At 48.5% G+C, this 12,023-nt stretch overlaps 1 protein-coding gene across 2 annotated transcripts; it reads right to left on the bottom strand.

Moving 5' to 3' along the window:
• Nucleotides 1-642: 642 nt before the first annotated feature.
• LOC135262332 (insulin receptor substrate 2-B-like) lies at nt 643-10,502 on the bottom strand. 2 transcript variants are annotated; one of them, XM_064349315.1, is made up of 2 exons: nt 7,020-10,501; nt 643-1,899 (listed from the first exon to the last, which is right to left on the bottom strand). In XM_064349315.1, the coding sequence occupies exons 1-2, from the start codon at nt 10,168-10,170 to the stop codon at nt 1,895-1,897; spliced, it is 3,156 nt and encodes a 1,051-aa protein (XP_064205385.1). In that variant the 5' UTR covers nt 10,171-10,501; the 3' UTR covers nt 643-1,894. The 2 variants fall into 2 exon arrangements, with proteins under 2 accessions (XP_064205385.1, XP_064205384.1); XM_064349314.1 differs by lacking the exon at nt 643-1,899 and adding an exon at nt 2,075-3,958 and having other exon boundaries at nt 7,020-10,502.
• Between the last annotated feature and the right edge of the window lie 1,521 nt (nt 10,503-12,023).

Genomic DNA, 12,023 nt, shown 5'->3' with positions numbered 1-12,023 from the left:
ATCCTTTAAGTGCGGTTTCAAAGCATCGTACTAAACGAAACAAGTATACAATAAATGGAAACAAAAAAATGGAAAAGCTAAAGTAAAGAGGCTAAATAGGGTGTATGTCTAGAATGGCCTGTACACACTGTGGCATCTAACAGTGTTGCTGAAATTCTGGAGGGGGACTATTCTATTCACAAGAGACTAGTTTTACCCCAGGACATCCTGAAACTGTAATTATTACCTCTTGCTCCAGTGATTTTAATCCTGTATCAATCGTCCGTGTTCATAATTTTTACAAATCGGGACAATAAAAATTCCAGCCCGAACTACCTACTGTTTTTCAGTCAAACTCAGTACCTTAGAATGTATTAATCCCTTATGAACAAACATTTTTTCGTAAACGCAAGTTTGTTCACCAGAATTTTGGCGCTAATTTCTTCTTGTTGGTAATATGGAGGCTGTTGTGGAGACTCTGCAGAAGAGATATGGTTGTTTTCTAAATAACATAAACTCAACAACTTGAGCATGGAGACCAGTTTACAGAAGGAAAAAAAATCAAAGCACTCAGAAGAGAAAAAAACCGCAAATACATGAGATTGACAGATTGATTGATTGATAGCCTAAGTGTACCTGCATTTCTTAAGACTGCTTGCTATAGGCCTATGTTATATTAATCTCCATTAGAAATCAATGGGAATGTTGTGTCCAAAAAGCAGGAATTCCTGATAATCACCGGCTATCTATATGATAGGACATAAAGGCCTTGGTTAGCTGTTGGTCGATCATCCACACCCTGGTTTAACCAACCAGCATCAGTTATGTTCCATGTTCTCAGAAGTCACAAGTGTTCCGAATCAGCGTGCGACTTTACCAAATATGGAGGGGAGAAAAAAAAAGAGTTGCATCCATGTCCTACCAGTGGAAAGGCTACAGCCATGCCTGACAACTGACCCATTAGAAGAAGCCAGAGACACAGGTGGCCACCAAACGTTGGACTAAACATCTCAGTGACTGGGGTGGAAAAGCAGGGATCGTTTTACCCAATAAGAATGCTCCACTGCAGTTACCCTCAATTCATACAAACACCATTACAGGACGTCCTGGGGTTGAACTAGTCACGTGTGAATCATATGGATAAAATAAGTGCTATGCTTCTCAAACCACTGGGAGACTACTCGCCTTCTGTGGAGAGGGGCATGGAGAACTTGAAGGACACCCCCCACTGAAGGAAGGAAGTGGTTACAAAAACACTTGGGTCATCAGTAGTGACTGACACTGGCCTTGCCTCAGGTCACCCAACACTAAAAATGAGAGAACCACCAGAACCTTTCAATGTTGGGGCAAAGGAGCATTTCCATTTCTTTGTTCACTACCGGCACAACACAAATCCCAAAGGCTGGTTTCCCTCAAGGGGTGGCGCTGCCTTCAAACATATTCACCCGATACTTATTTTGAAGAACACTGAATGCAAGTTTGTGCCCCCTAGCAAAAGAGATCAGTCTAAGTAAAAACTAAAGCCCTCCAGATCCTTCCCAGCAGAAACCCACAGTAATGCAGCCTGATATGTGATGTGTGTAGTAAATCCTCCCTACCTAAGCCCCAAGGCCTGGAACATGGGTAAGGTCAGTTCAGCCAGTTTCGTACGCGGGACTGATTCTATCTGTGTGAGGTGTCAGTTATCAGGTTGAATTTTGGTGGATTTTTTTGTTCAGATGGGAGGTATGGAGTGTAGTAATCTTAGAGCGGGAAATTTGCACAAGCTGAGATTGGGTCACCTGACACCCAGCCCACACTCGTTGTCGTGACCCCCGATGACCCCTTGCTCAGGGTAACAAGGTGCTGAAAATGGAGTGGGAATCTGACCCCCCCCCCCAACGCGGAGGAACCCACTTCCCAGGAAACTCCTTCTTCAGTCTGCAGAGAGAGAGAGAGAGAGAGAGAGAGAGAGAGAAAGAGAGAGAGACAGAGAAAGAAAGAGAAAAAGAGGGAGAGAGAGGGGGAGAGAGATATTGTTAATCTGTACAACGACCAGTACAACATTAATCAAATGGAGACCAAGACCAGGACAGCTCAGATCTGTGTGGTGCAAATCACTACAGTAGAAAACCTGTTTTTACTGTAGTCTACACTGCATATGGTCAAAACTGCCAACATGAGCACTAATGCCAAAAGCGCAATATGCAAATCAGAATTACAATGAATTGTCAGATTTTATCACTACTTCTTAAGTCCAGTAAAACGGCGGAATTCCATAACCTCTGGCTGCTGCAAAGCTGAGAGATTAAATCTGAATAACTATTTCCAGTAAAGCAGGCTTTCAGAGGAAATGTCAGCAGACAGGAGGGATTTCATCTGGCTATGTGGTGCTGTCCATCTTCCCGTCCTAACATGCCTGTCCAGGGAGGTGTAGAATGGGCCTGGCTTAGGTCTAGGAAATTTACAGCATTCACACAAGTCACATCTCTCACTTCCTGCAACCGCAATGCATTGTGGGGCTCTAGGGTGATGCACAGATGTTCAGATGCAATTTGACTGACCTGATAACAACAGAGTACTCAGTACACAGGATGCCTTTAGAGAGACAGCTCACATTTTTAACTGCTCCTTACACCCATATTTTCTCTTTATTCCACAATATGTATATAAAATAACCTGAATTCCAAACCCATCCCACCAATGCAATGTACTCATTCCATGCCATTCATAAAATCCCTGTGGGTATGGAACCCAAAACCTGAATGCTGCAAGCTTGAATCCAAGTTGGAACTCCAATGTTGGGTCATGTTCAAACTGGAAACGATATTAGCGAAGTATGCATGAGCAGGTGTTGCTAATAATAATAAGCATCCAATTAATTATACCTGGATGGGCATGTAAATAATGTGAACTACAAGGGTGGCTCTGCTTTCATATTGTGAGGCCTTATGTGTTTCATATTACCACTGTATGGTCTTAATGGAAACGCCAGTCAAACAAGGATAGCAATCAACAGTTGGCAGTTTTTTATTCTTGCAAACCATTATAGTCATGCTCTCCTCACTTTATTACAGGGATTAACCACCTTTAAAGGGATATTTCACACTTTCATAACAAGCAATTTTGTAGAACCTATCCCATTGTATTTACAATGCATGAATACTAGTAATATCAGATGCTTCTGTTGACCGTTGTCAGCATTGTCGTTCCTCCTGGGTGTCAGGCTCCCAATTCATGCCCATTCATTTTTTGGACCTCACCAAAATTAATAGTTTTAAAGCACAAAGTAATTACTGAGGATATTAGATCGATGCAATATTTTATTTTACTTTTTGTTCGTAAGCTGTTTTCAGGTTTAGGTTAGCTATAAAGTGAGGAACTATATTCAGACCGACAACAGTGCAGAAATACAGCAAGTAGTTTGAGGCATTTTAATCACAGACTGTAGAAAAAATAGCATGTGCTCAAGTGAATATCATGTGCAGGATTTTGGTAAAATAAAACTTTGTTGCTGGAACTGTTTCTTTTATAAGGTAATAAAACAATGAAAATACATAAAATATCAAAACAAACAGAAAACTCTTGATGCTAGAGCTCTCTTTCATGGAACTATTATCCTCCATGTTAGTTTGTGCTTTAAAAATATTAATTTGAAGAATAGCTGAATTCAGCGGATGTTGCTAGTATTCATGCTATGCAAATACAATTGGTAGGCTCCACAAACTGAATTATGTTATAAAAATGTGAAATATCCCTTTAAGTTGCCACAGGTTTTACTCTGTGGTCAGGACTAAGATTTGTGCATGTTTCAATTTCTTGCATGAGTTAGTTGGGACCCCAAGCGAACAGCCTATTTCCTGCACAGCAGTGTCCACCATATTCATTTGCTGGACACAGGGCTCAAGTGATGCTGGGTCAGAGGTTAGGGGTCAAAGGTTGAGGGTCAGGGCAGGACAGGGGCAGCAGCTGATGGTCTGCTGTAAGCCCCCAGGTTTACCTGCAGGGTTGTTCCAGGAGCCACAGATTCACGGTCCATGCAGTGTCCATGAAAAGCATGTGCTTATCATACATAAAGTCTACAGCTTGAGGCACATCGAAGCAGGAGTACTCCCTATCATCTACCTCCGTTCACAGAAGGCAACCATGGCTGGAATCCAAACAAACTCAAGGAATGTTCTTAAGAAGGACTTTAATACACAGCATCACTGTTTTAAAAAAACACATTGTTTTGCAGACTCTTGGCCAGGACATGGCTAACTGGTCCAGGTGATCCTTCACTGCTCTTTTTGGCTCTCAGGAGTCTCTGCTGAGCACTGCAGCGATTGAACTTTGACCTGTCGAATGATTTGTCTGACCTGAGAAGAGGCTGGTAGTGAAATTCTGTGTGTTAGCGAGTGGTGATGTTGGAGCTATGGCATTCTTTGATCTTTCGTATTCTTCCTGTATGAGTACTGTTGGTGATGCAAAGCCTGGGACCATGCCAAACAAACACACATGATCGGTCAATAATGAAGAAATAATCAGATACTACACTCCCTGTCAGGAGTGCCTCTGTAAAGTATCTCTATGGCAAAAGCTCTCTGCCTCACTGTCTGCCCCAACTATTCCACCTCACCCAGCACAAACTGCCTTCCACTATTCCACCCCACCCAGCACAAACTACCCCCAACTATTCCATCTTGCCCAACACAAACTGCCCCAAACAATATCACCTGACCCAGCACAAACTGTCCTTAACTATTCCACCCCGCCCAGCAGAAAATGCCCCCACCAACAGTGTTACAGTGATGGCATCTTTTTGAAGGCCAACTCGGAAGTTTTAGTGCAGTATGACTGCACATGAGAAGCTAGTCCACCAGTGTCACGGAGCACAGCAACAAAAACTGTGACAAATGAACAACCACAGGTGTCCACAAAATCACGCCTTACTTCTAAGAGGAAAAATTCAAGAAAAACGTTTTTTCCCACCTGAAAGCGTACTAAAATTTTCTTGGGTTTAGTTAACCCCGTAAATGTGGAGAATGTGCAGCTCAACTCCCAGTTGGTGTCCCTGATAGCAGTGTCAGCTTGTTAACAATGTCCATCTTACACTTCCCTCCTTCACTTTGTTCAGAATTTGACAAGGGTGGGCTATTATTAATTGCTAAAATTACTTTTGGTATGGTGCTTTTCTCACTTTCAGTTCAAGTTTTTTTATATGCTAAATTTTAAGTTACTATAACATTTGTCTCCACGTGTGGCCTTTGTTGATAGGGGTGAAGTATAGCCTAGGTGGAGGGGCAATTTAGCCCTGTGGTCCTCCTGGGCTGAATGCTCTGCAGGAAGCCCTTACACTGCTAGCGGCCATTTAATTTGAGGTGGGTAGTCGGGTGCGCCTGGCCTTTCAATGGTCCCTCGCCGAATACACAGAAAACCCACCCTCTCCGATTCGCTCTGAACACACGCTTCGCCCCATGTTATCTTTCTCTGGGTTTCCTTGGTCAACGTCGAACTGCTTATCTTTAATCGATGCACTCGCTTCAATTCCAGACACAAAGTTAAGAATACAGTGCTGCAGTGGTCAGTGTCTAAACCTGGAACCAGAATAGACACTTTGAAGTGAAACTACCATTCTTTCAAGAACTGACCATTTTTAGTTCAAAATAATGATTAATTTCTTTCTTGTCTTGTTGCACCTGTCCTGCCTTATAGTCTAATGCAGATTGAGCTTATGCTGCACTTGCATTGATGGCCTTAGCCTATACTGCCAGTATTATTTCCCATTTCAAAATAACAAAATGGGAAAAAAGTTGTTTTTTTCCCCCCTGTGGAACAAGGAACTGTACGGATGGAGAAATACATTTGTAAATATGCTGGTGATTAGACGCATAATCGTGACTGACCACCTGTGATTTTACCTCCCTCACATCCACAACACAGAAGACTTCACACTCCCATCAGTGATGGAACAGAAACATAAAAACAAGACCGCCAGAGGCAGCCATGACACCCATATGTGCAACAACAGCCGTGCAATCACTGACAAGACGTCACCATCGTGTCCCCAAACAGACAGCGTAAGCGCACGCACACACACACACACACGTGTGCAGACGCATCCATGCATGCGCACTCACGCGTAGGCACACATACGCACGCACACACATATGGTGCACACATGTATGACAACATGCAAATCAAACTAATGCAGCGTACACTGAATTTCTCAAACCAGTTTTAAAAAACAGCATTCTGCAGTGAAACTGCCCTGTTGATCATTCATCTAGCATCGTCTAGCAGTATCGCAGAAAATAAAGACATCCATTCATAAAAATAATCTTAAAAAGACAAATGACGTTCACTGCAACATCTACCCTGCTTTAAACACACCGAACAGACTAAGGCCACAGGTGCACTGCAGAACAGAAACAGCCAACAGGATTTTTATTTGACTTCCTGCAGAAAAGACAGTAACGCCCAAACAGGGGTACCCCAGTCGTTAACGCTCTAAAGACAGACAAGATGAGAGCAATGTGCTTCCTTGGAAGCACCAAGCAACCATCATAACTCATTCTGCTCAGAGCTTCGGAGTTTCATGCTATGGCCAACCACACAGTTACGCTGGGAATACATAAACTTCCAACTTCTTCCAGAAAACTGCATTCAATTACAGTTCCAGCAAGTAATAGGGTACATGATAAATGGGGAGGGAATGATGAAGTGATGATTATCTAGTGAAGGGTGCTGTAGTATAACCCTTTGACAGCATGAATGCAGGGAGCACAAATAAATCACCCAAAGCAAGGTGCATAGAGGTAACACTCCACAAAAAAAACCCTACACAGCAAGTGGTCAGCACTTCAACATAAATACAACCATGATCCAGCTCAACATGCCAACTCAACATGTCTGCAAAGTGCAAGTGCTTCCACCTTTATAACCCTCTTAGCATCTAAATCTCGGCACTGTAAGCTGCTCGAGGGTTCAGTAAGTGGGGTGCTGGGGTCAGAGGTCACTGGGTCCCTCTTGCTCTCTCTGATTGGGCTTACAGCAAAACGGGAGACAGAAGCATAACAAACCTTTGGAGGTCGCCGTGGTCAGGTGATCGGACCTGGAGAAGTCTATGCTGGCGTACACCCCGTTCTCCGGGGGGGCGAGCACAGATGGCGAAGGGGGGTCCGGAGTGGGGGTGTCCCGCAGGTCCAGGGCGATGTAGTTGAGGCCGTTTCGGCTTTCCGTGCCACAGGCCCCGTCGGGGTCACTGGGGGAGGCCACGCCCTCCATGCGCAGCCAGACACTGTCGAAGGAGGCGGAGCTGCGCCACCTGGCGCCCTCTGCCTGGCGGGGGCTGGCGGCGTCTGGCGTGGTGGAGGGGGCGGGGTTCAGGGGCGGGGCTGGGGGGCTGGCTCCACCCACAGAGGAAGTGAAGGTCTCGGATCTGTGTCTCCTCCTGCCCTGAGGAGTGGCGCGCACCAACTTCGGCTCGGCCTGGGGGGCGCTGTCTGACCCGTCCGCCTCTTCACAGCACTCTGCCCGCCCGCTGCTACCAAGGGCTGGGGTGCATGCGATGGGACGGGTGTAGCTGGGGGGGTTCCATGGGGCGACGAGGGAAAGGCGGGGGGCGCGAGCCTTGGTGTCCAGGCTCAGGTAGTCCTCCTGCAGGGGCGAGCGGCGGTGGGGGCTCGGAGAAGGCGGAGCCTCTGTGGGCGGGGCGCGAGGTGCATTTGAGGGCCGGGCTCGATACTCAATGTTGATGTACTCGCCCGGGCTGGAGGGGGGCTCGGGCGGGGGTTCGGGTGCTGCTTCGCCCCCCTGCCCGCCCAGAGAGAGGCGCGTGGGGCGCTGCACAGGCGAGTCTTGCGGAAGCGAGGGCGGGGCTGGGGAGCTCGCGGGGAGCTGTGCACCCTGGCGCACCGGGGCCCTGTAAGAGCGCGGGAGGGAGAAGTATGCGCTGGGGGAGCCGGGGCTGTCGGCCGGACCGCCGCGCGACATGTCCATGTACTCGTCGCTTTCGGGCAGGGTCCTGCCCTCCCGGGGGCTGCTCCACGCTGGGGAGGCACGGCCGGGGGGCAGCATCATCATGTAGCCCGGGGAGTCCGACTGAGGGGGATGCCCGCCGGGACGGGCGGGGGAGGAGGAGGAGGACGGCAGCATGGGCATGTAATCGGCTTCCCGTGAAGGCACCACCCCTGGCATCATGGGCATGTAGCCGTCGTCCTTGGCAGGGCCGCGGTGGTTCTGGGAGACGGCAGGGAGCTCCGCCTGGCAGTACGCGTCGGAGTATGACCCGCAGCCCGGCCTCGAGGAGGACGAGAGGGCAGAGCCGGCCTCCGCAACGCCCTCATCCAAAGAAGCAGTCTGGGTCATCTTCTGCTGCACCGCAGCCAGGCTGCTGCCCCCTGCTGGCCGAGAGGGGAACGCCTGGCAGTACGAGGGCTTCTCCTCATTGGCTCCCACGTCAGGGTGCGAGCCGCTGAACCTGTCCATAGCCATGTAGTCGCTCAGGCAGTGCTCCTCCTGGATGGGAGGGGTGTTGCCCAGGGATTCGGGGGTGTTGCTCCTCACGCGGAAGTAGCGGAAGTCGCAGGGGCTGGAGCCGTACTCGTCGGAGGAGTTGAAGCCGCCGTCGCTGGGGGAGCCGCAGACGGAGGAGCTGGAGGGCCGCGTGAGCGTGTCGGAGGCCGAGCCGTGCCCGCTGCTGCTGGACACGCTCACCGGGCTGGTGGTGGAGGGGAAGTGGGAGACGGGGAGGGAGGCGGAGCGCATGTGGTAGGAAGGGCCGGGGTGCGTCCGGGGGTACCGCCCCCCGCTGCCCTCCTGCCGGCCCGGGCCGGCGCGGGCGGAGCCCACGTGTGCCAGGCTGCCGGTGGCGGAGCGGAAGGGGCGCCTCATGGTGCCCTCCCCCTCGCTGGACGTGCGGAAGCGGTAGGCGCTGCCCGCGCCGCTCTTGCTGGTGGGCGGGGTCCCCGCCGCGGCCTCCGTGCGCGAGCGCCGCTGCAGCCCCGTCTGGCTGGGCGGGAGGTTGCCCAGGTGACGGCGCGTGGTGATGAAGGCCATGGGGTTGGAGCCCGAGGACTGGCTCTTGCTGCGCGGCCGGAACTCGGCGAAGGCCTTCAGCGCCTTCATGGTCTCCAGGATGGTCTCGTGCATGTTCTGCGCCACCACCGAGTCCTCCACCTGCATCCAGATCTCCCCGGGCCCGGTGGAGGAAGACCGCCCCACCTCGATGAAGAAGAAGCTTTCGGAGTGGCCGCAGCGGCGGATGTTCATCAGCTGCAGGTTCACGCACGGCATCTCGGAATTCAGCTTGACCAGGTGCATGCTCTTTGCAGACAGGCACAGGCGGTAAACTCCCGTTAGGTTCTTTGTATGGCCCAACCCTTTGGGTTTCACACTCACCTGCCACACCTCCTTAAAACCAGCGCTGGGAGGGACGACGCCGTAGCCGTCGTCCAGTTCGTCAGGGTCAACTGGACGCTTTTTACCTTCATTCATCAGGTCGCTCAAGGCTAGATACCAGTCTGTCTGCTCCTGCTCATTCTCAGCGACCATGGCAAAGTATTCATCCTTAGTGTACAGAGCAATGAGATACTTGTGTTTAGCATCTGCCCTCTTGTTAACAGTGAAACACTGGTACAGATAAATCACCCTCTTCGGCGTGAGAGCAGCGCTTGCAGCCCCGGCGGCGGAGCGGAGGCTATTCCGAAATTTCTTCTCGCTGTCATAATACTCCAAGCGGCTGGGCCCTGCATGACTCTGGCCCCTCAGCACGAAGAACCTCTTGTGGCCGTGCTTTTGCTTCCTCAGATACCCGCACTTCCAGATATCAGCCTCCACCCCATCCGTAAAAACAGCGGCGGGGGTGAACGCTGAGTCTGCCGTGGAAGCAAGTGAATGCCCGGCGGCGACGGCGTCTTCGTGACTCAGATTTACCGAAGATGTAGACCGCTTTCTGACAGCATCTTCCTGAAAATTCTCCTCCGGTAAATGGTGGGGCTGGCGGTGATGATGCTGATCCTTCGGTTGCAGTCCGGGGTGATGGACGGAGGAGTGTGGTGAGTGCTGGTGCTGCAAGCGAGCGCCGCCGATATTAATTAAAGGCAATGGGGGTTCCCCGGCTGAGGTGTCGCTTACCGTAACTGTAGTTGTTTTTGTCCCAATTCCACGCTGCTGAGTCTCCAGCATCAACATACCGCCACTGCTTCCTTGATAATTTGTCAAATTTTCCATGAGATAGCGCAATTAAACACCCTACTAAAGGTCACTATAGCTTAACGACCGTTATCGACGCACACCCCATTCTGGGCTGGAAATGTGCAGCTGCAGCACGATATCTTCCTTCCAAACAGAGTCTCCGTCCGCCCTTCTAATTATTATTCTTGTATTTTGCAGGTTATCACCAGCACTCGCTCCACGAAACAACTGCTACGTGGCTAGCATACAGCATTTGCCCGTTTCTATTATCAATCTCGCAAGCCTGCTGCCTATCTACCTCTCCCCCTCTCACAGTACACATCTCTACGGACCAGCAAAAACAACACGTGACCCACGTCTGTCCTGAGTGGGAGGGAAAAAATACTGAATTCCTCCATTTTAATTGGATGAACTGGCATGTCCAAGATGACTGACATTGCTATAAACCAATCATTGTGGACAATTGGCCAACTACGGCAACACCAACTATCGAATTTCGAGTTTAGTTTTATATTTTTAAAAAAAAGTGAAGACGTTCTATGACAATATTTTATCCAATAGTAATTCGCTGTAAAGTAGGCGTTGCAAGTCTGTCACTGATCAATAGCCAACGTTCTTGATTGACATTGATGGTACCCACTCCCTGTTTTGTAGATGGTCTGGTCTTGTTGCGCGTAGTGTTAGTAACCCGTATTACTGGGCGAGCAAAGTGCATTTCCAGTGTAAACAAAGATGAACTAGATGTAGCGACCTAGTCGAACCTGAGGTACGTCGCTGCCTGATCCTGTGAAACATCCAATGGAGTTAGATTTTTAAAGCTTTTAAGAAATAAGTTGGCATTTGCGGAAATTGCTATTTAATAGAAATTAAACTTGATGGCAACATTTGTCTTATGACTTTGTATAGCTTTCCAGTGGAGACCCCCAGCCAAAAACGTCTTGTCTTCGTTTTAGGCAAACTGAAAATGTCTTTATTGACTCGTTTCTAGCGTGTATAAATTGTGCATATATAAACAACATTCGCGATAGTTGACGTAATAAATGAATATGGAACGCGTTTGGTATATTCGTATTTGTTTGTATGGTGTGAAACTTACCAACTACTAAATTAAACATTATTATTATTATCATTATTACTATTATTATTATTATTATTATTATTATTATTATTATTATTATTATTATTAGAAGGCTTTAACTGCTGAAACTTATGAGTCCCTAGTCGAGCGACAAATCATGGATGGCAGCTCACTGACAAATATTACACAAGGAAGTGTATTACATAAGCGAAATACACAGAAAACAACTTGTAAATGGCAGCCAATTATATTTAACGATTGCATTTTTCAGTTTATCGCAACGTAACGGATTTCACGATACAAGCCAGAAAGAAATGAACTAGGGCGCCCTCTTGTGGCGAACGCATCTCTGCACACCGCACCGTTATTATGACTTTCCTTCGCGGACTCCCTTCCCCAGGATGATTCCCCTCGTTGACATTTCCATTTTGCACATTTACACATTCATATTGACCAGAGCTGTTAGGTTACAGAGCCAAGCTAGGGTTTTGAACAGCAACATTCTGATGAAAAGCTGAGCTTCACACTTAGCACCGCACTCCTCTATCAATTGTGAACTCCGTTTACTTTCAGCGAAATAAATCTCAGTGTGTTATTTCTCCCAGGAGAAACCTGTGGAGAGCACCACTTGTGTGCTTGACACTGTCCCCACCTCTCTCGTCAAATCATGCACTACTGCTCTCAGCCCATCCATCAAACACATTATCAGCAAGTCACTGTGCTCCATTGAGGTTCCCTCACTCTCTAAAATAGCAGGTGTAATTCTTCATAAAATAACATGATCTGGACAGGTCCAATTCCAACCTAGAAC

This window comes from Anguilla rostrata, chromosome 9 (genome assembly GCF_018555375.3).
Source record: "Anguilla rostrata isolate EN2019 chromosome 9, ASM1855537v3, whole genome shotgun sequence".
NCBI lineage: Eukaryota > Metazoa > Chordata > Actinopteri > Anguilliformes > Anguillidae > Anguilla > Anguilla rostrata.
The sequence above is the reverse complement of the archived record's forward strand: the minus strand, read 5'-3'. Positions and strand labels throughout refer to the sequence as shown.

Bases quoted from the DNA above. Each gene is read 5' to 3' on its own strand.
- LOC135262332 (XM_064349314.1), bottom strand. From the start codon at position 10,170: ATGGAAAATTTGACAAATTATCAAGGAAGCAGTGGCGGTATGTTGATG. The intron at 3,959-7,019 runs GTTTGTTATGCT...ACAACCCTGCAG, and splicing joins GACCACGGCGACCTCCAAAG to GTAAACCTGGGGGCTTACAG.